At 44.5% G+C, this 25,937-nt stretch overlaps 1 protein-coding gene across 1 annotated transcript in view; it reads left to right on the top strand.

Annotated features, from left to right (window-relative positions):
- LOC144115358 (uncharacterized) overlaps positions 1-19,378 on the top strand; it is a 42,928-nt gene extending 23,550 nt beyond the window's left edge. The window contains 5 exon segments of the mRNA XM_077649714.1: positions 333-460; positions 1,149-1,297; positions 1,962-2,009; positions 10,183-10,376; positions 16,289-19,378. Coding sequence (XP_077505840.1) covers positions 333-460; positions 1,149-1,297; positions 1,962-2,009; positions 10,183-10,376; positions 16,289-16,520 — 751 coding nt within the window. The 3' untranslated portion in view covers positions 16,521-19,378.
- The last annotated feature ends 6,559 nt before the right edge of the window (positions 19,379-25,937 follow it).

Here is a 25,937-nt window from a genome sequence, read left to right as displayed (position 1 = left end):
CATAGTTTTTTTCTGAACTGCAAGTACATATGGAAGTACATATACTAGTTTCATTTCTTGTTTAATGAGGTTTTTGTTGTTTTTATCATTTTGTTTGTTAGAAGGGTGTAATAATAATTACTTTCTGCGCTACTGTATGATAAGGTCCCTGTAGAGACTTACATTTTTTACACTGTCATAACTTCTCTTTTTAATATACAAGGTATGCAGTCATGCTCAAAGTGTATTGTGGTAAAACTATGTGGCTACATTTTTTCGTGGCACTTTTTGTTATCAAGCATGTGGAAACCTCTAGCGAGTTGCTGTGCTGGACCTAGTATTTGCATTTTCAGGCCTCAGCAGCTGTGGATCTTGAACCCAAAAAAACTCTTGGTGCGCCGAGAGCCTGAGAAGGTGGCTCCAACGGGCACAGAGTCAGAGGCCCTGTTTTCGGTACCCAAAGAACTGGCCAAAAGTGGGGGTGAGTGACCCTATCTGGCTACTGTGCTTAGATGGCTTACAGGGGAATTTTTCTGTTACTGCATTGTGCCTGTTTTTTGCTGAGGGGTCATCCAAACCTCAACTGCTGTTCAAAGCAGCTCTGTGTCTTTTTTCAGCATTGTGCTGGCTTAAAATGGTGCACTGGTTAACTATGTTGCGGGATCTACTGACAGTTTTTGCAAGTTGCAGTACTTTTCTGCAGCTTTTGCACGTGTGTCGCAGAGGTTGTGGCCAACCTTTCAAATATGAACCGGTGAAATAACTTCGGAAGCATATTTTTTCATTATGATGTCAGCAATCTAAAAGCTTTCCACATCAATATTAACTCCTTTTTTTTTTCATGTTTATCTATACTAATTATATTCCTGCCACTAGTGATGAATACATGAATACCGTATATATGTGGGTAAGGGCTCCACTCGTGTAGGAACCAGATATAGCATCAGATGGCATGGGGCAATAAAGTGGTTGCCCCAGGCCATTTCTTGAAAATTCAACTGTAAAATTCCACTTTTGGGTAAGGCCTGAAACCAGCCAAAAGTGCAGCCCTTGCCTACATATCTGTGGTATGTTTAAACAATTGCTCGTCCGTGACTTCGACTTAAATAGCGAGACAGGGAAGACAGGGCGTGTTTTGGGTAAAACCCTTGCTCCTCATTGCTCTGCAGACAGCCTCAGTTCTCTGGAGAAACTGCCAGAGTGCTTCATCTGCTATGACACAGAGAGGACAGATGCGGGACCCCTTATCCGCCCCTGCAATTGCAAAGGGGATGTCGCCGTGGTGCACCATGACTGCCTGCGTACCTGGCTGATTGAGGTGGGTCACTTCTCTCTGTTTACATTCTTTCCAAGTGTGGCCATTTTGGCATTAACAAAACATTTTTGGTAGATAGTATGGTATGGTATGTGGGGTTTAACGCCTTGAAGTTGCACTTGGGCCATGAGAGATGTCATAGTGGAGGGTTCTCGATTAATTTTGACCACTTGTAGTTCTTTAGCATGCACTGACATCGCATAACACATGGGCGTTCTTGCATTTTGCCATCACCTAAATGCGGCCACTGCAGCTGTGAATTGATCCTGCCACCTTGGGCCATAGGCGCTAAGCCACCGGGGCATGTTTGGTGCATAGTCCGGTGCATGGAAAGTGGCATAACTGTAACACATAACACGTACGTTTATTGTCGCCTCTTTTGCCGCTCCGCGCTGTGATAAGGCGCTGACAGGCTGGTGGGTCGTTGGTGGCACGGTACTGTTAAAAAAATCGGGTGTGTCTGCATAGTGCCATCGGGGGGGGAGGTTAATGGGTGTACTGCACACTGGTGTTCACAAAGCCCTGGGGAAGTACTTTTCTTTTTCTCTGTAAAAGGTGTTGTCTTTTCTTGACTAGTCCATCAGTCACCAAACGGATGGCTGCAAGCAAGCAGTATTTTTCCACAATCTTTACTCATAGCATCTCTTTTTTCTTTGCTTTTTTACAGTCTGCTGGCAATTCAGACAGCAACCGTTGCAAGGTCTGCAATGAAGAGGTAAGTGCCACTAAGAATAATAGTGTGCTGCAAAAGTGATGCCAATGTGTGGCTTTCGTTTGGAGAAAGGCAGCCTCTGAGTAATGTAGTAACATGTTGCATGAAATTTTAATTTGAGTTGCAGAAATGGGTGCTTTGCTAATGAATTCATATTTGTAGTGGCAAAGTGCATAAACATTTATCTTTTTATTTCTTGCTTTGCTGAAATGTGTCCTCCTGTACAAATTCAGTGCGGTGTCCGTGCATCTTTTAATGTTGAGCATGGTTAGAATTTAATGCCATCACTCTGTATCATCATATCAGTTAGTCTGATATTTTAGAGCTGTAGTGTTCTCAAAAAGTGCAATTTCCGAATCAGTGTGTGCAGAAACATGGGTGCTCATAGCTTCACGTACTATCAGTGCCCCTGTAGCAGTCTGTAGTGGTAACTGCAGCGTATTCATATTGTCTGCGGAGTATCCAGCCTTGTTATGTGCAATTTAGAAGCTGCTGGTGGAAGCTGTGTGCAAAAAAATAGTAGCCACACAAAAGCAGGTAAAGAGACGACTTTCTGTGCGCATACTGCCAATGCTAGCGAAATATTTGATATCCAAAGAATGGCGGCCATTGAAACAAATGCATGAACCTAGCACCACCCTGCACTTTGTTAGTTCAGTGAATTATTATTTTTTATCATCAGGAAAAGAGAGCAGTGTGGATTAGGGAACAAATGTTCATGGTGTCCTAGCTAGAGTGGACTTGTGAAAATAGAATATTTTTGTTTTCACAACTTCGTGTCCATAGAACACCACATAATTTTATTGCTGGCTCGAAAAGAACCCGAGGAAAAATTGTACCGCGAGCTTGAATGGTTAAGTGAGGTGCGTACCGAAGTGTGCACTGGAGCGCGGACATGAAAGTGGGTGCAGCTTGGCCAGCAGATGTGAAGCGCATGGGAGATGAAAATGCAGTGATGGTGAAGCGCGCTGCCTGTTGTGCCATCTAGGTTAGTACGAGAGAAGTTCATGAACATGGTGTTGGACAAATCTACTGGGTGGCATGGGCGTCTGCGCTATGCAGTCAGCCAGGCTAGCCACTTTCACAGTCTTGCGCAGAATCGATGTTGAGTGCGGTATGCTGCCTGTGCTCAAAGAAAGTGGTGCGATTATAGCGTTTATGTATTCCCAATGCTTGATAAAAGGATCGGAAGGGGTCGACACACTCGTAACGAACCTCACTTCCCACTCAAAGATATACATGCGCGCACCTGCGGCAGAAAAGCGACGAGGTGCAGCGTGGACTCAGTTGTATTTCATCTGGTGCTGACTGGAGGATTCTGCCGTACTGGAGGACAGTCTTATTGCTGTTGCTGGCCTGAAGAAAGCGATGGAGAAATCCGGCGAGGCTTGCTTCTGGGGGGGGGGGCCGGCCTTCCTTTGTTTCCCTGGCTCCTTGCTACAAGGCTGCAGCAGCGGCGAGATCTGAACACTCTGCACCGTCAGGTTGGCAGCATGATCGGCGGGACCCACAGTTTAAAAGGGAGACAGTGACAGCAAACCAAAACTATACAGGCACATCATCCCTATCGCTCTCGTAGTGGACTACTTTCACCACAGATAAAGGCATTCCCTATGAGTGGTCCGTGAAATGTTTTGGAGAATTCTGTGCATGCGAGGAGACAAATCACGATGTTGCAAAATTTCAATTTTACCAAACTACAAATTTTACGTACTTCGTTATATCAAAGTTTAACTGTAGTGTGCAGTGATCTCACCAGGGATTTTAAGGAGTAACGAAAGTGGATGCCAAGGGGAGGAAAACGCAGTGACATTTGTCAGGTGCTCAAGTAGAATTGATTCGTGCAGTTTAGTTGAATTTAGAATAATGAACATAGCTTCGAGAGTGGGGCACTCCTTCTGCTACGTGAAAAGCGTGCCCATACTTCAGGCTATCTGTCCTGCAGTTAGTTGTGATATGGCAACAGCCAGACAATATTCATTTGTAACAGAACATAAAAGAAGAAAGCATAATTTCTATGTGCATCACACTTCACATATCCAAAAGGCTGTACAGTCGAGCCCACATGCATATAACGGCCCCACTTAAGACGAACTTTCGCTTATAATGTACGAGACCTGCGTGACCGTCAAAATATACATTGTTTCAGTGGCACCAGATCACACGTATAACGGACGTCATTAAGCCCTGCTGATCGGTTACAGCGAACGGATGGCGTAAACCCGGCGCCGCGATGCGAAATAACCTGCCTCCGACCCCTTAGTGCGCCCAGCGCGCTCATCGAAAGCGAACTGCCCACCCCGTTTCGTGCCGCTCTCAAGTGAGCTACCCTTTCCCCGCCGACGCGCCTTCCAAGATCGCCCTCCCGCCCCTCCTCACAACTCCGCTCCCCTCTCCTCACTCTCTTGCAAATCTGCGCATGGCCTCCACGATCAACTGCACCACCGCCGGAGCCGATCGCGGAGGCCATGCTCCGTGAAGCAGGCCTTCCATGGGGGCCAAGAGGTGGCTGCACTGACACTCACAGACGCCCCTCATTCGTCTCTCCGCTGGCGCTGTGCATCTGTATATTTAGCTTGATTGGTTTGATTGCCGCCTGTGCACGTCGCACGTCTACCCCTTCGCGTGCTTTTGTCATTCTTGTTTCGGTGCGGACGTTTCGTTGGCTTCGTTCAAATCTCGGGCCCTGGTTGTAATTCGGGATGGTGGACAGGAGCACAGTGCCCATTTCTATTGTATTCAGCGGTAGAGATGATGAAAGCGGCCTGGGTGGAGGTGACGGCCACTGGCGAGCGGAAGGCCGGCTTCGTTGACAGTGTCTGATGCCGAGCCTGATGCTTCGGAAGATGACCAGCCTTGCGGCAATTTGTGGCAGCGCGTTGTGGACTCCGACATGGGGGGGTCATGACATTAGTTGGAATTTTATTTCTGTCGATGACGACGCCGACATTGCGGAACCGTGCACGGACGAGGGCGTCGTTTCTGAAGTGCGGGACGAGAGTGACGCGGAGGAATCAGATGAGGATGAAACTTCGGAGCCAGCACCTATAAGCTCGTCTGTAGCAATGGGCTGCATAGAGAGCCTCAGACAACTTGTCTATGCCAAGGGCCCCGGCAAAGAGCACGCTTCTGCTTTAAATAAACTCAAAACCTCCCTCCTCGGATCTGCGCTGCAAAAACACGTCCATCACGGACTTTTTCGCAAAGAAAAAAATTTTGTGTTTTGACAAGCAACTGTCTTTAAAGCTGCGGTCCACTTACTACGAACTTCGGGATATAACGAACGGATGCCACGTGACGCTCATGTTCGTTAAAAGCGGGCTCGACTGTATCATCCTTGAAATTCGTTCAGTGGTTTTCATTATTCACATGCATCTTCCACCAGCAACTTCCACATAATGCAGGTGACAGGTAATCAGAGCAGCAAATGATGTGTATGAGCAGTAATGGAAAGTTGCATGGGATGAGAATTTATCTCGACACCCCCTGTGATGAATATTATCTGCAGTACTGAGCCAGGCCATTACAGTGCTCTAATATTAAACAAAATGACATGTTCCCGCTTTCCCGCTAGATCTAATTAAGATAATGTGCTTGTATTCTGTTAAAGGAGTATAGACACCAAATTTTTTATTGTGTTTTGTTCTTTCAAATGATGCATTAGACGTTAGTATACGTAGATCACCCCGTGGTATTTGCCTACGACCACTAAATAAGTTATAATTGAATTTCTTCTTGATGGTGTTTCGGTTAGTTTCATCAGCTGAACAATGGCTGTGACGTGTAGTTGGTGTTTAGGTCACGTGAGCTATGAAAAAAAACGGCTATGTAATTGCTGATGCATCGTCTTTTGTCATGCCAAATTTTAAGGAGACTGGTTTAAGTGTTGTATTGAATTAAAAGTACATATCAGCGATTATGTTTGTTTTTTAGTGCCTCACGTGACTTAAACACCAACTGCACGTTTTAAGCCTCAGCAGACTAGAGAAAAGCAGACAACGGGAGCAAAAGCTTGGGGCTGGCCTACATAGCTGCATCTCAGACCGCATCTGTTTCTACACCTGTTTCCACATTGGTTTCTTCTCGTGGCTGTGTTTTGGGAAAAAGCTTTTGTTTTTAATTCCAACTACCTGTATTCATATTCGTAAATATTCTATTTTATTTGCAAGCAATCTCTTTTTCATATTTGCTCCACTACCAAAAATTTGGTATTTGCACTCTCCTATGTTTTACTACCTCTATATTGCTTTTATGGCCCTTTGGAAAAAGCATAAGACAGTCCCTGGAATAAACATGTCGAATACATATCGGCAAGGGCTTGCAAAATGCTAAATTTCATCAAACATAATTTCAGAAAAGCGCCCGCCAAAATTAGAGAAATACTTTAATTTACTAACGTAAGATCTATTTTGGAGTACGCCTGTATGGTTTGGGACCCCCATACTAAACTTTTTCTGACATGCTTGAAAGGATACAAAACTGTGCAGTTCGATTTGTCTGCAATAATTATAACTTCACGTCTAGCGTTACATTACTTAGGGATGGGTTGGAATGGGAACTATTAAGCAGGCGCAGAAAAAATTTGAGGTTAGAAATGCTCTACAGCATGTATTTTGGAACAGGAGTAGACAGAGAAGCTTACTTTTTGCCTCCTCATTTTGTGTCTAAGAGGTGCGATCACCAACTCAAAATAAGAGAATTTAATTGTCGGACCAATGTCTTCCGTTATTAATTTTTCCGCACACTGTCAGCGAATGGAACAGTCTTCCACAGAAAATTGCTGAATGTCACAGCGAAACATAGTTTCGGGCTTTGTTGTCATGTGTAGCTACTTGCGCGGTGCCTTCGTTTAATTTGCTCTTTCATTCCTTTCAATTTTTTTTCTTGTTTGTTATTGTGGTGCCATTCTGTTCTTTTCTCGTCTTTTTTTCTTCTTCCTCACACAACGGCCTCTCGCAAACAATATGTATTTTCCCCCTGCGATAATGCCTTCAGGCGCTGCAGGTATTTTAAATAAATTCCGAAGTGTAGTAGCACAACTCGTTAAATTTTTTATTGCTTTCTGTAGACCTTCAATCAGTACTTTGGTGTGCTATAAACCTTCTTCAAAGCTCTGAAAATTGGCTTTCCTGCATAGCTAAAATCCGTTTACGATGGTGGCATGGCCACTCAAAGTGGGGGAAGTTGGGCACATACTGAAGACTTCTGTTCCAAACCTTATGTCATGCATGCAACTGGCCAGCAGCGAATTCGCATAACTATGTTTAGCCCTTTCTTTTTTTGTGATTGCAATATGGGATAGCTATATTGCACTTGCAAAGCAGTGGCTTGGCAGAGCTGCACTTAATCTCTTTATCATGACAGCAACACACAGCAGAATAGGGCAGATAAGGTGTTGCAGCATTATTCTGATTGTCTCCAGTGCTGCACCCGATTACTGCCCCGAAACAGGTCTGGCCACCATGATGTTTTTAAGCTGACTTCCAGAGTTTTGTAAAGGGTCCATTGCCAGAAGTGTCATTGCACTTTAAAAACTGTTTATCGCTATCATTTCGCCATCTGCTGGCCACAGTCGTGAACTTTTGTTCTGGCTCCAGACTCTGAGAGAGCTGTGAAAATCATTTGGATAGTTGTGCTGAAGGTGGGGAAACAGAAGAAATTTATATATGATGGTGTAACTTATTACTGCTGACCTAATTGCAAATAAAATTTCGTGTGCTGCTACTTGTATATAAAAACATCGACTCAATTTTACATCAAGTAGGGTGCAGCCCCATTAGCAAAGCTTGCTCGGCGTACATGTGTTAACCATTCCTATTATGGTGAAAGCATTTTTTTTTTGTGCTCACTGTTTATTGCCAAAATCACTCATTTCATTTGAACATGTTTCTACATTAGTTTACAAAGGCTAGACTTCTGTTTTATAATGGAAACGAACAAACATGTATACATGATCAGAGAAAGAAGCAACAGCACAAATAAAGGAGTAGTTGCTAATTAGTGATTGCTCTCTCGAGTGGATAATAATTGGTTTAATAATTGTTTTTTTGGGGGGGGAAAGGAAATGGCGCAGTATCTGTCTCATATATCGTTGCACGCCTGAACCGTGCTGTAAGGGAAGGGATAAAGGAGGGAGTGAAAGAAGAAAAGAAGAATGAGGTCCCGTAGGGGAGGGCTCCGGAATAATTTCGACCACCTGGGGATCTTTAACGTGCACTGACATCGCACAGCACACGGGCGCCTTAGCGTTTTTCCTCCATAAAAACGCAGCCACCACGGCCGGGTCCGAACCCGGCAACTCCGGATCAGTAGTCGAGCGCCCTAACCACTGAGCCACCGCGGAGGGTTCTCGAATGGAATAACTAATTGTATTAAAGACATATTTTGTCTTGAATCAATGCTTCTTGCATTCTGAACGGTTTTTACTCTACACCCAACTGTACTATAAGCCTTATTGTTTATTTCTGCTTTTAATTGTTCCTAATTGCTATTTCAAATATTGCTATTTCAAATATAGCCGCCACGGTGGCTGAGTGGTTATGGCGCTCGGCTGCCGGCCCGAAAGACGCGGGTTCGATCCCGGCCGCGGCGGTCGAATTTCGATGGAGGCGAAATTCTAGAGGTCCGTGTACTGTGCGATGTCAGTGCACGTTAAAGAACCCCAGGTGGTCGAAATCTCCGGAGCCCTTCACTACGGCGTCCCTCATAGCCTGAGTCGCTTTAGGACGTTAAACCCCTATAAACCATAAACTACCGTAAAAACCGGACTATAGGTCGGGCCGGAATATAGGTCGACCCCCTAACTAACCAATTCTAAAAATGAAAAAATCTTTTTCAATGATGAAAAAAGTACCGAAAGACATCCTTACTTTGAGACAAATGCGACTCGAGAGGTTGCACAATGGTGACAGTATTTAATTTCATTTAAATGCTGCTTGTATGTACACCCGGAAAATTTTTTAACAATATCGCGCACCAATCGGCCCGCGTGTTTGTTCCTGGCACAGGCAAGTACGGCGCCGTAGAGCAAAGCCCTCCTCTTCATGAATCGCCGCAACCAGGATGGCGAGCCTTTGAATTGCGCCCTCGTGAGTCTAGAGGCACGCGCGATCTCTGCCGCTTTCACGCGGATGCATTCGGCAGTCACAGGCAGTGATCTTGCTCGCAGCGCAACGTTTCCTTCCTATTCTCGATACACTACGGTCTGCCCACGAAATGATGTTTTCTTCTGGTTGCTGCAAGTTGTAATACGCAGCTTCTGCCTCCGCCAGTACTGAATGCTCTTTTCGGATACTCCAAATTCGCGCTATGCCGCCATGTTCCCGTGAGCTTCCTCGTACTCAATCGTGTTTTCTTTCCGGGCGGACCCGAGCGAGGTGGTCTTTACAGACAGGGATCGCATGGTGACCTACAGAGAAATTACACAACACTATCGTTTGCAACGAGCTAGACTTCCTCCAGCGGATAGATCCTTGTCCAGATACCAAGCCATCAACTGGCGCCGGTTACAAACTTACACATTTCCAAACCCGGCCCTCTGGAGTCTTATGTACCCAGGGCAATTTTCAGAAAAATGCGCGAACTGCGAACTTAGGGCCACCTTGGACCACATACTATGGGAATGTCCTCATGCTCCCCGGGAGGGACGAGGTATTAACACAAAAGATCAATGGGAGACCTTACTACTGAGCTCCGACCCGGCGACTCAGTTACAACTCGTCCGACTGGCCGAAGCCGCCGCCAAGAGTCAAGTCCTTTCGGCCGTCGTCTAGGCGGGTAGCCCTCTGGCTACCCTCTTTCTGTTGGATATTAAAAGTTTTCCTATCCCATCCTATTTCTTGAAGGCGACGGTAAATTGCCGTTAGCTTCCGCTTTGCATCTACTGAAACGCAAAATGGCGGCACTGCTGCTGATGGCGATGGTGATGGAGGCTGTTGACTTCAGCCACCCATTGTTGCAAGACTTCCGTATTTTTTCCGCCAATGACCGGTATATAAGACGGGGGTCGACTTTTCACCATGGTTTTTTGAAAAAAAGTTCGACCTATATTCCGGTTTTTACGGTATAAACCAACTATTTCAAATAGTCCTATTGTTTGAACACTACTGTAATGCACTTGATGTTCTTTGTACTTTGCTGGTGTCTGCTGTCTGAGCTTTATGTTGCATGTGTGCAGTACGAGTTGGAACGGGGCGAGGTGTGGCTGCCGAGTGGCCTGTCAACAGCTCATTGGCTGCAGACGGCTGCTGTGTTGGTCATAATGGGCAGCGCAGTATCAGGTGCCTGCTTGGTGGTCAAGGTGTTTGACAACGTTGGCATCCGGACACTTGCTGTTGGTCTTGCCTTGCTCGTCGAATACGTATGCTTGCGGTACGTTAATCCACCATTCAAACTTTGCTCTTGGCGTGTCCCTGGAATGTGTGCTGTGTTGCAGACGAATATCTTGCTACGAGGTTTGTTTGAAAAAGCCTTTGAAAGCTTCAAAAAAAGTTCAGGCAACATTTCTGGTTGCATTTTTCTTTTCAGTAATAGAAAGGTTTTCCATGTACCGTACAGCTTTGGCTTCTTAAAGTTTCAAACTTGCTGCAGTTGATATGTCGTCATTTCAGATAGCTGCACAAAAATGCCAGCAGTCTGCAGTTAATAAATGTTTATGGCATTTTGCAGCAGCTGGCAGAAATGCACGTCTCAGCCCTGGAGGGTGGATATTTGTTGGTGTCGTATTGCACTGCAACCACCACCTTTGTTGTCTTTCTCTGCAGCTGCCACCACCACCTTTACGGATGTGATGTTTAATCTGCAAAAGTGTTTTGGTGAAAATCTAACATATTTGTAGCTTTTGCATTGTTTCATGATTAGCAGCGGCATATCTAGTACAGTAGAACCTCATTGATATGTTTTCTTTAAAAAAATGACAGAATTTTTGCCTCAATTCTATAAATGTGCCAAAGCTGAATCACATGAATGTTAAATTGTCTTGTTAATTTACTCTTGGCTTTTCAATGTTGGCTCATCATGCTGTTTTTGATGTCGTAGTATCATTGTGGCTGCCGGTTTTATATGCCGCTTATCATTTCACGCCACAGATGGAAGTTGATGACGACGGCTATTCTGTTGCACAGCGCAGGAGTGTGTTGTAGTTTAACATGAGGCGTGTTTGGCTACGGCGATAGCATAGTGCTCTTGCGCAGCGGGTAGCGCAAGTGATCTGTTCGTGCCACCGCAGGTTCGAATCCCCATCCCAGATATTTATTTTATTTGTTTTTAATTATTTATTTCACTGGGCACAAACCCACAAACATCGCAAGATCTTGTTTGGGGTTTACCCATCGAAATAGTGTTTTCGCACTAAAAATGTGGATGACACGTGTATTATTGGAGGAAATGTATGATCCAGTCCCACCAAGATTTTCAAAGATGTGACTCTAGAATGAAGTAGAGGGCATTTTGTGATGCTCTGACTTCTTATAAATGCTGGTTATGGTTATCACTTGTTGGCACAGAATCTGAAGAGCTTTTGTGGTGCTTGTAGACTTGTATCAGCTTTGGTGTTGTCCCTAGCATGAAAGAACCTTCTGAATGTATCCAGTCCAGTGACGAGAGGTTAAAGTAGATGGGATCTCTTCGTTGTCACTGTTGTTCTCCCCATCACCACACTTGCCTACTGCGAAGAAGCCACTCTGGCAGCTGACTGCCAATACGTTTCTGCTGATGTTGCATGCCTACGGACCTGGCCCACATGTATGTTCACGCACATTTGGATGGTCACTCAAAGTATTGTACGATCAAAGTGGAGGGAACTATGACTATACTCACCGGGAAATAGTGTTATCCGGGGACATATTAATCTGAAGAAAAACAGTGTAACTCACTCGCACATTTTTATTGCTCATGATTTTGACTGTATAAGAAAGTAATGGCGTGGATCGGGAACAGTGAGGAAGGTTCTAATTTATTACCGTATTTAATCGCATAATTTGCACACTTCTTTTTCTTAAAGGGTCATAGACACCTAATCTTGGTGGCATGTTTTCGTCTCTGCTGTGATGTGGAAGACACTGCTATGCATGAATCACCATGTGATATTCGCCTACGACCGCTAAATAATTTATAATCGGATTTTTTTTGTCGTGCTGTTTCGCTTTCAACAGTCGAATGATGGCTGCGACATCAAAGAGTGCTTTTGTGTCACGTGAGGCGTGGAAAAACGTCCATATAATTGCTGCTTCATCATTTTAATTTGCTGCAGTGCTGATGCCAGCCTTCTTCAAGAGCCAGAATGACAACGAATGTGGAAGCAGCGTTTATATTGCTATTTTTTCATTTCTCTTGTGACCTGTAAGCACACATTGACGTCACAGTCCTCATTTGGCTGTTGAAACCGAAATAGCACAAAAAAGAAATGCGATTATAAATTATTCAGCGGTCGTAGGAGAATATCAGGTGATAATCCATGTATAATAGTAATGCCTTATGCATCATTACAAACAAGAAAACACTCAACCAAAAGTTAGGTATCTATACTCCTGTAAAGGCTTCAAAGAGGGGGTGCACAAATTACACGGAGATTTCGTGAACACGTTCTAAGAAAACCTTACAAAGCTCATAATGCGCAATATACATGTACTGTATATTGCCGCCGCCTTTACCTTGACCCCCAACTCGCACTCCTCGCTGCCAAAAAAAAAAAAAAGTTTACCCAAGTATAAGACTCGTTACCCCCTCCAGCCCCGCTAGACATTATATAGTTCCTCCGCAGCATGGGATAGCATCACGGTGCGTGTGCAGCTCAGACAGAGCAACACGTGCACAATGATACAGTTGCAAAGCCAGCTGTCAGAGGCAAATGGAGACAAAAGGCGACAAAATGCCACCCTCGCATGTGGCCTGGCTGACTAGTCTCATTCGAACAGCAAACGGTTCGGTAGCTTCAGATTCCGGCGCGCGCTGGAGGTTACAGAAAGTTTGCTCTTGCAACTGCTCATCCGAGAAAGTGACTGCCAGCGTGAGCGAGCCAGGTAAACATCGCTCACTTCTTACCCTCACCACTTGCACCTTTTGCTGCCGCACATGGCGACGCGGCTGCACCGGTCTTGCCAAGCCTGCATGCCTTGAGTGCGCCCGTGAACATGCTATGGGTGTAGCACAGCAGGGAGTGCAAAATGTGCAAGTAAGTATTATATATGTATATAAACCCTGTTAGTAAGTTAGGGGGTGCATAAATTATGCGAGTAAATACGGTACATTAACAGACAACTACAAAAGGTGCTGGTAGGTTAGCACTAACTGAAGCTCACTTCGTGCCACCCATGAGCCACGGCAGAACTGGGGATATCGTATTGTATGCTGTCATGGCACTAGCTCAGAGCATTGAGTGAGTTATGGGAAAGGCTTTTGAAAGGTTAGTCTACCTCCATTCGGCACCTGTGCAGATACCAAGCATCATGAAACCCTCTAGCGTCCCTTATATAACATGTTCCGCAATGTTACATGCACTGTAGCATGCTTGTCTCAGCTAAACCAGTGCATTGTTTGAGCTCAAATTTCTAACAGAAATGGCATTTGGTTGGTAGTATTGTTTTTACTTGCCTGGTTCAATCAGAAGAAGTCTGATATTAGCATCGTGTACAGCGAGTGGGAAGCAAAACAAGCTGCTGTCTCAGTTATGGCACCAGCCTTCCCTCTCTCCCCGTCCTTTCCTTTGCCGAATCTCCAAGGCAGAGTTGCTTCAAACAAAACAAGATGGCACTGGTGCCATCTCTGGGAAAGCGGGTTGTTTTGCTTCCCCGCCGCTGCAGACGATGCGAATATCAGACTTCTGATTGAATCAGGCAAGTGCCCCAAACAGATATGGTATAGAACAGTACTGCCGACCAAATGCCATTTCTGTGTGAAAGTTCAGCTCAAACAGTTCACCGGTTTAGCTGAGAGAAGCATTCTACGGCACATGTAAAATCACGGAATGCGCTGTACGGCTAGTTTAGTGAAAAAAAGATGACAGCTGCACTTCTGATGTCCTTGTTCCTTAACATACTAATGACTTAACATACTAATGAATGCACTTTTATGAAATTTTCATTGTTGAAGGAGCACTAAAAGGAAAATATAAAACAAGAAGCTATGCTAGGCTGATAGGTTGCCTTTCGGGAACACTGCCAACAGTTTTCTTTTCCTGCACAATAAAGTGACTGCATTGCTGAGGAACTTGCAAATGAAGTCCCCGAGTTCTCCCATTTACACCTCTATGAAATGCTGGGGATGCGACATCGTTTTTATGATATCATACCTCCGGTGAGTCGGACAAAGTGGTGAATCTCTCGACCAGTCAGAGAAAACAGCCAAAAATTAATTGACAATCACGCTTCTCGGTAATGCATTTTTTGAGCACAGCTGCTGCGGTACTCGAACTGTAGGCGACTGCATACAAGCAGCATGCAATGCAGAACAGAGGCAGCTCTGGGTTTCAACTTGGGCAGCAAGCACAGAATTCCGCCGCCAATGAGCCTCGCCTCAGGCGAACGGCCAGCTTGTTTGCAGCATGCACTACTCTGCCGCCACCTCTGGCGAGTGACGCATACCTTACCGATGGTGTCATCGCTGAGGAGACGGCGGCATGTGGTATTCTGGTGCCATGGGTCGCTGGCACGTAACCTGCCTTCATGCTACTGCTGTACCTTCCTCCTCTGCTTTCCCCCTCACACTTCCTTTGCTATTGCCACCTTTCATCCTCCACATTCTGTTACACCAACGACTGCGAGGCACGCTGCTCAACCTGGGACCGGGTGCCTAAGAGCTGTGCTCTAAAATAAAACCACTTTTCTCGTCGAGCACAAGGGCCTTTGTTGTAATTTATCAACTGACAGTACCACCGTGATGTTTTACGATGAAGCCCTATTTATATGTAGGCCTCACTGTTTGGAAAGAGCATGAACAGCCCTGACATCTTGTGCCTGGCTTGCTCTTCCTGAAGTTGCTGTGCACGACAGCTTCACGCGAGCTGACTGTGTGGCATTTCACAGCGAATGAAGCTCACATTCCTATAGTTCAACAGCACTCACTACACTGGTTTCCTAATTTTATCATACCTCCTTTTCTTATCAAAATAGTGTTGCTCGTGAAAGCAGTGAGCCATTTGTGTCTAGTGAAGAATTCATGCAACCAGGTGCAGTTATCAAAATTTTCAAGCAATGTTGCTATGGTTTCTAACTTCTGATTTTCTGGCGTATCGCAGCTCTGTTTTGATTAAAACTGACAGGTTAGGAATATTGGGACACTAAATTCTCAATCTAGCTAAACGTAGTATTTCCTTTTAGGGTCCTTTTAATATAGTCACACTAACACAAAGAGCTGCATTAGTGATATTAGCTGCAGGTGTCATTTTGAGCCTTGTACTGAGGCTTTTCATGGGCAAATTTATGTTCGTCGGCTTATTGACCTTACAAATGACAGTGAACACCCTTTATACAAGAAATGCCGCTACAGCGCAGTTTACACTGCATTGAATCATTTCTGATTCCCCATCAGTTAACCATATATTGTGGAAAAAAATTTCTCCCGCAACAATTTTAGGAGCAAGGGTTTATCTTCAGCAGAGTTTTTCGAAAGAAGAAACTCCATTTAAAAATTACTTCATTATATAACAAACGTGCTTCCACCAATTTATTTGTTTTTGCACAACTAAAAGATGATACGAAAATATTCGTAATTAGTATAATCCAAAACTAGCACGCAAAGTTTACACAGATCTGTTTTCAGCTGACTGGGTTTACTTACGGCCGTGCGCCACTGATCACTGCACATGGCGTCGGTGATATACAGGCTGCACGCTGCCGCTGATTAGCTACGTTGGTGCCTTGCTGACCACACGCAGTCACTCACTGCTCATGGCACATACCACGTGACTGGTGATCCTGGCGTCGGCAGTGTACGGGCAACAAGTACTTGGTGCTTTACGGTGCGGTCACGGCTCGTGCGTTTGTATCATCTGCAGTGGGGCGGGGGCTTGTTTGTAACATCCAATTTTCTACACACTGTACACAATGCACCCTGGCCAGGGCGTTTTATGAATTCATATGAACCAGGATTTTATGATCTAGATTCTACTGTAGTATGTTCAACCAAAGCAGCCATTGATCTTTGTGTTCACTTTGAATGGCAGTGCTAACATCCCCCATTTAGCAGGGACTTCAATTTGTACGGGATAAAGAGAGTTAGTAGTCTTGTTATCACCCTCCTATCTGGCAGTAGTAGCTGGGCGGTACAAGTTGCGTGTTCTCATGCAGGCTGCTGGGCATCAGTGTGCTGGAAGCCTACCAGCGAGCCAAGTACTCGGCTGTTCGCATTCTGGGAAGACGGCTTTCAGGCCCCAGTGCCGAGCGCATCGTGACGGCCACACCCAGTGCCCGCCTTGTGGTACCTCGTACCGGAGGACACCTACCGGCCGACCATCGTGCAATGCTTACCACAGCCCTTGTGACTCCACAGCCAGCTGCAGAGTCGGAACTTGTCATTTGAGGCGCTGCTTTCCTCTCCGTCTGTCTGGCCCCTCATCTTTGAAGTGTTGCTTTAAGAGGGGGGGGGGGGGGTAGGGTAGGGAAGGGAGGGGGGTAGGAGGGTAGGGAAAGGGGGGTAGGGAAGGGGTAGGGGGGTAGGATGGTAGGGAAAGGGGGGTAGGGAAGGGGGAGGGGGTCCTTGCTGCTCTGTTGCTGACAAAATTACAGCTCCACCCTTTAGGGATGTGACAATTTGGTGTGCCAGGCATGCGCTCCTTGTAGCCACCAGTAGATCCGTGTTCATGGCAGTGTTCACCCTCATTAAAGGCTGCTTGAGGATACACAGTATTGTTGAATTTGAACTTTTCTTCTTTGCACACACTTCCCTTCCAATGCTCATTTTGCATGCGACTTTTGACCTGCACAGCTAGGTGAATGCTTGTTTAAAAAAAGAGTCTGGCAAGGGCAGTGCATTCAGTGGTGCTGTAACTACTTCTAGTAATTTAAGTAGGAGGTTCTTGGTCTTGTCTGTCTGTGTGTTTGTGTGCATGCATGTGTGTGTGCATGGATGTGTGATTTTCTTGAGTGCTTTTTAGATCCATTTGAAAGCAAGAAGCCTCTTTTATTATTTATGTCCTTTATAAATATGTATATTCATTCCTTTAGTCCAGCCTTAGTGCTGTTCATGTGGACTAACTACTGCAGCCAAAGAACGCTGAGTGAACTGCGCAGACAAGAAAAAACTTTTCTTTCTGAAAGATTCATTTTTTTCTTTTAAATCACAAAATTAAGACCTCAAGGCAGCCTCTGCCCTTACATGTAACCCTGAAGAAGGCAGCTTGAAAGGCTAGAAATTTGTGCTCATTTGGCTGAAGTGACAACATATCCTTGCTTAGTTGCCTGCCACTGAGTGGTGCAAAAATGTTGTTCAGTAATTTTGAAGATTGGTGGTTTTCTTGCATAGTTGGATATTGTTTTGTCACTAGCCATGAGCATGAATGTATTTGGGTGTAGCACTGTTGGTTTTGCCTGGTACATTTTCTTTAAAGATGCCTTGTGGGTGATCTCTGGCGCCACTCCAGTAGCACACTTGTCAAGCGCACTTGTGTGTGTTCCTCCCGCTTGTGTTCAGACCCATGCCAGGCTATTTAGTGCTTACCTGATTATTGTCATGTTTCTTGCTCTTCTGCGTGTTTAGTTCACATACTGGCCCAAAACTCCCTGTTCCTCCAGAATTCTTGATTAAACTTAGATTAACGGTGTCTTTCAAACTATAGCTTAGGTTTAAACAGTGCAAAAGATGCGGACGCAGAAGGGACACGCAAGGCACACACACCTTTATAGCTTAGGGTCAGACTGTAGAGGCTTTGAATTGATTCTTTCAAAGAAACAAAGTAGAAAGGCAGAGCTTTCTTTCCTTTTGCCCAGCTAGGTCTTGTGTAATGACAGAGTTCTTGATTCACCAAAGTTTAAATGAAACTGCCAGGCAAGCAGTGAGCTTTCATCTGAAGGATTCACCTTCGGTGAAGCACACTTAGTTTTGCTTTCATATCAGTTGTGGCAGCCCTTTTGGAGTGGGTGGGTGAAGAGTGTCCATGCATGGTTGTGTGCACTAGATGCTGAAAAGGCTGACCGAAGGTCAGGTCCTTTGGTAGACTATTTGCTAGTTGTGGGCACAGTTGTAGACGAGCACATGTGTAATGCCCCCCTACTACCAACAGAATCCGCATTGTGTTAGACTGAGGTTCGTCATTTTATTTCCTGGAATATACTTTATAGATACTGAGGTGCAAGGTGTAACTCAAAACACCCTTTTTAGTGTTTGCGCAGACAAGAAAAGAGAGGACCGCAGTGTGAGAGGACCTCGTAGTGTTAAACCTTAAAAGTATTGAACTCTTAGATGCCAGCAGTAAAGTCCAGATCTTGATGGTGTTCGACTCTGTAGCAGCTCCAAACATGTTGCAGTTGTCCTATCACAAGTACTGTTTCACTGTGACCTGCATACATGTATGTGTGCTTTTGTGTCACAATGTCTTTCTCTAGAGGCTTGTTTTCAATAGACCGTTGAACATTTTGTTTGTTTGTTTTTCCTCCCTGTGTGCCTGAAATCATTCCAGTGATATACATTAAAAGGCTTTTCAAGAAGGCATGCAGTTTGGAGACTACGTTGATATATAGTGTATATGACATAGAGGTACATTTGCTGTAGACTAATGTACATAGCCTTTGCGCACAAGTTCGTTCTGCATAAAACTGCGCATGTAGAAAGCCATCCAGATGAAGAGAAATGGAAGTCTATTTTGCAGCATTGTATAGTTATGAAGAGCATAGAAACTGCATTCAGTTCTTGGCTGCTGGTGGAATAGTGAGACTGAAGTGATGAACTTGCATACCAAAAATTTTTTGCGCAGAGAACAAGCAAGCAGCTTCATGCTACCTTGGGTAATGTGGAAGTTCTCTGATTGCCACAGCCGAGCCGAATCACAGGGTGTGCTCTGTAGATGGTGTGTGATGTTCTCAAGACAATGCTTTAGACATGGCCTCAGTCTCTGTTGTCCATCAAAACATTTGTGCCAACATTAAAGCCATGGCATCAAAGACCAGTTCATCACATTTGTATGCATGCATTTCGCACTTTGCTTTTTTCTAGGACAAAAGATGTCCTGGTCACAGAATCTCTTGGAATGCACAACTGCAATAAGGCTATCGCTATACGTTGTTTTGAACGTACACTGTGCGGTGATCCGTGGCGAAATGTCTGTATATAAGTTTGTCTCTAAGTTATATGTAATAGCTGTGGTGCTACGCAGCTTGCTGTATTTTTCTTTGGTGCTTCTGTTTGCATGTATTGCTCGTAATTAAATTTCTTTCATTCACTTGCTTCTGAGGTTTCTGGCAGTTGCTTGCAGGAAGTTCCATTGGCATGAATTAGGATTGAAAGAGCCAAGGGCAAAGTATGTACAGGGTGCCGCGCTCAGCTGAGCTTTGGGGCTTTACATTTCGCTGCAGCAAAAGTTTGGTTTTCAGTATTGTAGCGTGGAGGCATCTGGGGGCAACTTTCTTTTCACATAAGGTTGTGCAGTGACCTATTGTGCAGAAAGTTATTTCTACCCTAAAAAAAAATGCCTGTTCTTTTTTTGAACATGCAAAAGTACACATACCGTTACAAGATACCTCCAGGGTGTCTTTCTGCGCTGCTCAATTAACAGCATGGTAATTGCTGCCAAAATTTGAACTAGTAGGGTCCATGTAAATGTGTACATTATGCACATGTTTGTGTCCTGTCTCGTTGCAGAAAATCATTTTACAGTGCGTTAAGCATTTCACTCAAATTATCTCTGGAACAAAATGCGCAAAACTTTTATTTCTTTCATAGTATATCAGTTCTTTAATTGAATGGTGTGTACTTGTGCGGTCTTTTTTCATTACTGTCACATTAATAGAATGTCTTGAAAGAAAGTTTGACAACTTTCTTTGAATACATATACAGGTTGCTTCAAACCAGAGGAAATGTTTGCCTTATTAAGGCGACTGGGGAAAAGTGTGAAACAATGCGTGAATACTAGACCCCATAGGAGATGAAGCATGCAAACAGGCTGGTGGATGTGCCTTGTTCAGTCCTGCCCATGAATTGCTGTCGGGTATTGCTGTCAACTTTGTCAGGCGTACTAGTGCATATGTTGATTTATGGGTTTCTTTGGAAACCATTTCATTGTATTCATTGTCAACTGCAAAAAGCCTTTCCTAAGCAGCAGTGCCAGATTTGCAGTTTTGTTATGGATACCACGTTTTTTAAATTATCATCCCTGGCTAGAATGATTGCCAAATGCCACTAGTTTATTTTTCTGGCTTGTACTGCCTTACTGTATAACTGAAAGCAGTGGATGAACTTGGTACATATATAGCAGGTATCAGCAGTGCTGAAATAGGCACCTTGGTGATATATTGACCTTTCTAACCTGGCCTGGGTGACACTGTATTGCTTGTTGTGCTGCTGTTTGCACATGGTGCTACCGCATGATTCTGTTCTCTCATAGGTACAGTAACCCAAATTCCGGTCAAGCAATGCCACCTAGGGGAAAAAGTAGAAATTTTATATGCATAGATGCGAACACAATCAAAAGCGTTAATTCCCTTCTGTCTTGCGGCACATTTGAATAGCACTGTGCAATTTGCACGCATAAGATGGCAGTTTGAAATCGCTTACGATCTCTCCTGGATGTGTGTTAGCATTTAAGTTTGGTTTTGAGAGCCTTTTTAGCCGAAATGAATCATTTTAAAAGCTGAAAGACTAGCTGGCAGGTAAAAGTAGGAGTAGAGGTACTTTCTCTTTGAGAGGACAGAATTGCGCATCTCTACCAAGCGTTTCCTCGTCGTTGCCTCTGTGTTCAGTTGGCTGTTATGTGCACCTGGCATAGGCATGGTGGAAGTGGCAAGTGCCAGAAGCACACAGCAGTTCAGTGACCAATAGGGCAATACCCAGGTTGTAAACGTTTGTTTCAGCGGCGGCTTTAGCTACGACATGGAAGTTGAAAGGTTAAATCATAAACCAGTTTGGCAGTGGGCGCTCGCGAGCACACGTTTGAAGCATGATGCTTTCCAAAAAGAATACGAACGGCCATTGTCATGGCCTTATAAAGTGCACTAGTGGCCACGGTAATCTGAGTCTCCTGCTTAGTACCTTGCGAGAAGACCATGGGTGCTATAGTACTTTATTCAGCTGCTTTCTGCACTTGTGTGGTCCTCCAAGCTTGTGTGCAGCACTTAGTCTTGATTGATTACTGAGTATTGAAATAATTCATGCTGCATCTGCGACCCATGATTGCATTTTTGCAAAAATGAGGCCCTGTGCATAAACTACTGTCTGCACTTTTAGGGGTAATTTTAAGGTGCCCCAGGCAGATTGGATCCAGGTTTAATGCAGTTTGTGCAGTGTGCACAAATTTGAAACCGATATTTGTTCTGCTGTATAAAATTTTCAAGCCTCTACCTACAACGTGCAATTAGAAGAGAGTGATGTGCATCTGAGGCCATTGTATGCATGTGGCCTTGCATTCAGAGTTATTTAATATACAAGTTGTAAAGCTTTCCTCCAATGCTTTGCTGATACCTGTGTCTGTTTAGTTAGCAGCTGTGTGTTCTTTCTTAGGGCAAAAAAATGCTTTTTGTCTTTTTGATGTTGAACTATTTGTAGGTGCATTAGGTTACTCAAGCATAGATGATGCAGCCGTTTAATCCCAAATTTTGAACAAAGCTGATTTAAGAAAACTGGTACGGTTAAATAGCTTCACACTGTAATTAGCCCCACGCATGGCCCTTCCCCGTAGCCGCCGAATTTACTCCAAGGACTTCGAGCACTTCCATTCCTTCGCTAGTATGTTAGATTCTCTTGAATGTTATGCAGTCCTTTCACACCTGTGTGCTTTCTGCAGTTCCGAAAATTCATAAAATGCATTAGTTCTTTTTTCTCGTCCCAATTGGTACAAATATATATGTACGCACAAAGGTGGCATTCACCTATCAGGTGCAGTTTTCAGGAACTTGTGTATATGAAGTACTTATGAAGAATTAAATGCATTAAGGATAAGCCACTTGAGACTCTGTGTATGTCGTATATCATGAGCATACATGCATTGTCTCGAAGGGACAGGGTAAGCCAATGTCAGTGCACGTTAAAGAACCCCGGGTGGTCGAAATTTCTGGAGACCTTCACTATGGCATCCCTCATAGCCTGAGTCGCTTTGGGACGTTAAACCCCCCCAAAACCAAACGGGACAGGGTAAGCAAAAAAATTTCTAATACTGCATTCTTTTCTTCATCTTTTCCAGTATCGCAGTTCTTCCCGTGTTGTATATTTCCCTTTAAACATTAGCTCTGAAAATTAAGCTAGTGGGCAGGCCACAATTTTTGTAGAGGCAATGTCTTACCATCCATTTAAAACAGATTCCATGACTGGAACTGAACGTTTCTTACTTGAGTTGGAGTTAACATATTTAGGAACAATCTTGGAGCTCTTAGGCTCCTTGCTAGCATTTTAGTCCTTCATTCGCGTCGTCCCTTAGCAAGCTCAAAAAAAAAATGCCACATTAGTTCCAGAGGCACCAAGGATGTGCACAGTAGATGCCCTCGTAACGTTCAGTGATGGTAAAATAGCAAGAGCAAAGGTTCTGGAGGCCTTTTGGCTAATCTGAAGCAATAACACTCCACTGGCTGAGAGTAGTTGACTGGTGGCAAGTTTCCTGTGCTGGCTGAGCAGCATAGTAAGTAAAACAAAAGAAGCCTAGGAAACTAAACAACTGGCAGGAAAAGACTTGAGATAAGTTGAATGATGACTATGGACGCCGTGCTTATGGAATAAATTGGTCGCCAAAAGCTGGCAAAGCAAAAAACATTGTAGTAAAGTTAGTTTTTACTTTTGCACTAATTTATCTCAAAAGCTTTTTGTTACAACGGTACCATTGTCCCATTGTCTTCAAAACAATGCAGGGCAGAAGGCCAATTCTGTGTTTTATATCAGCATGTAGGATTATACGAAACAAAATTATGCAAGAGCAATGATCTGTTTTGATTTTATAGACAAAAATAATGCCAAAAGCACTCTAATATCTGGTCCTCGAGATAATAAAAAATTAGTGTTAATAGTGTTCCATAGTTTTGGTTCAGTCAAAAGAGTATAAAGCAATGATAAAAATGATATTAACAGGTAGGCGCTATCCCGGCATTGAGAAAAGTGCACCAAAATATGCTCTAAAATACATGAGAAGAATACGGCTTACCCTGCCCCCTTATTAAATATGTTCATCTGCATTCAAACAATTCTTCACCATACATGCAACATCAATTGTCGGTCTCCTAAAGCGCTGAGTGTGGTAAGTAAACCTCCCAGTCGTTAGGTCACATGACAAGCATCATCATCATCCTGAAAATTTGTTTTGAGGAAAGGAAATGACAGTAACTGTCTCGCATATCTTGGTGGACACCAGAACCGCACTGAATTTTTTTTTTTTTTCAAGGAACCTAAATGGTGCAGTATCTGTCTCTCATATCGGCAGACACCTGAACTGCACTGTAAGGGAAAGGATAAAGGAGGGATTGAAAGGAAGAAAGATGCTATAGTAGAGGTCTAGGGAATAATTTCGACCACCTGGGGATCTTAACGTACACTGACAGCGCACAGCATGCGGACGCCTTTTGCTTTTCGCCTCCGTCGAAATCTGGCCGCCACGGTCAGGCTCGAACCTTGATACTCTGGCTCATCATCAGCCTGACTATGCCCACTGCAGGACTAAGGCCTCTCCCATGTCTCTCCAATTTACCCTGTCCGGTACCATATCCCCGTAAACTTCTTAATCTCATCCACCCATCTAACTTTCTGCCATCCCTTGCTATGTTTGCCTTCACTTGGAATGCTGTTTGTTTGTTTAATTTTCAACACCTAAAATGCCCCTGTGCAGGGGTTTTACACGAGGGGTGGCCATTTGCGTTGACAGATGAGTTTTTCAATGGAACGCTTGAAGTGGTCGTGATTGCAATGGATGACAACAGCAGCAAGAAGGTCATTCCAGTCCTTGGACGTTGTTACAAAAAATGAGGAAAGATGGGCTGAAGGTGGGCCCACGATCTTGCCATGGCTGAGGCGGCAGGAGTGGCGATGTGCTGGTAGAATGGCAGGGTTGCGCGAGGATTCATAAAAGAATTCATGGAAAATTGGGAGGGGCTAGCAACGTTTTTGCGATATAAAAGGTTGGGCAGGTTATCTCGTGCTTTGAGTTTAGTAGCGCTTGATGTATATGAATAATCAGAAAAGATAAAATTCGCAGCACGGTTCTGGACGGATTCTAGTAAGTTGATGTGGTTATATCTGGTCTGGTGTGGGTGAAGTCGAAGAAACACGTACGACGTGTCGCTTTCCCCTCCGTAGTTTGGCTTGATGAAATTCCTCACGTGGGTAATATGCGGCTTTGCAAAGTAATTTGCAGGTCCACTTGTTCATGGCTGAAGTCGCATTAACAGCACTAAATTTCGCGAAGTGCGTGCCCCTTACTGCTCACCTTCTAGCACCGACTGCAGCAGAAAAACACCTAATTGTTAGATTTTCCGTTGGCTTCTTTCAACAGCTGTGTTAAGGAATAAAAAGATTGAGTGATTGACATTCTCAGAAGTAATTGAAGCGCCAACTGTATTTCGCAGCCTCGGCCTAGTTGCAAATTCCCATTTACTTCGTAAAAACGCTGTTAAATACGAAATCTTGACGTTTAGAAGCCGCCAAAACCGGATTTTAGGACTCTAACGAAACTAAATTGGCTCGGCATGCATGCAGATACGGTTAAAGAACCCCGAACAACGAACTTTTAAGTTGTTATGACGGAACACAGCATTCCCACGCTATATCGGCTCCATGAAAGTTTGCGCAGCTCGGAAGCCACAACGAGACGAGCGGCCGTTTGCCAAGGCATCTTTAACGTCCCCGGGTAAAGTTATGGTTTTACATGCTACTAACTCGTCATAGTTCATTAATACAAAAGAGGTCAAGGCGCAAACTACGCTTGTATTCCTTAAATTTGTGTACGCGCGCGAGCCACCGTCCACTGCGCTCCTCAGAGTAGCAGACGACGCGCCCATCCTTAAGCGACTGCAGCGCCACTGCCTAGGCGGCAATCGCGCGGGTTTACGCCTGGATGCCGCATTCCCGCTTTCTGAACCAAGTGAAGCCACCGGAAGTTCGGGGGCATGTCCCGGAAGTTCGGTGTCTGCTGTGTATTTCAATGCAAAAAGTCGCGTCTTTCGCCATTCCGTTCTCAGTTTTTCGCGTTGCTTTCGTGTAACGTCTGCTGTAATATCAAAGGAATAAGCAAGCTCAACGAGATAAATGTGTGCATTGCTTAGGGAACCTTGTAATTTCAGAGAAACCGAAGAAAACAGGCATGCAGGTCCCACCATGCCGCGGCAAAGGGGTACGTGCATTAAACGCTATTTTCTGATCTGGTTCTTGTCTTTCGAATGTAATTAGGGGAAGGAGTGGAATGACGATCAGTCTAGGCCATCTTAACAACAAATTTTCGTGTAGCAAAGAAAAGGCAATGGCGCGGCAATCCTGACACTCGAACTGCCGCTGTCTCAGTTTCGGTTTTGTGGCGGACGATGCCTCTTCTCATCGACGGCAGCTGATGTTTATTGCTTTAGGGTGTCATTTACCTTCCAGACGTTCTTTTAATCTAACTAAATAGCCATGTTTCATCTACACAGCGCGAGAGAAACGACTGACGAGAAAGACGAATGCTGCAGCGCATGTTACAAGCGCTGCAGCAAGCATCACGAATAACAGCCTATTCAGGCATAATTTGCTACAGTACGAAACAGTACTTGATACACTAGCTCCGTCGAATGTGTACCAGCAGAACACCGACGGCACCCCACCAGATTGTGGCCTCGCCCCCAC

This window comes from Amblyomma americanum, chromosome 1 (genome assembly GCF_052857255.1).
Source record: "Amblyomma americanum isolate KBUSLIRL-KWMA chromosome 1, ASM5285725v1, whole genome shotgun sequence".
In the NCBI taxonomy this organism is placed as follows: domain Eukaryota; kingdom Metazoa; phylum Arthropoda; class Arachnida; order Ixodida; family Ixodidae; genus Amblyomma; species Amblyomma americanum.
The sequence above is the reverse complement of the archived record's forward strand: the minus strand, read 5'-3'. Positions and strand labels throughout refer to the sequence as shown.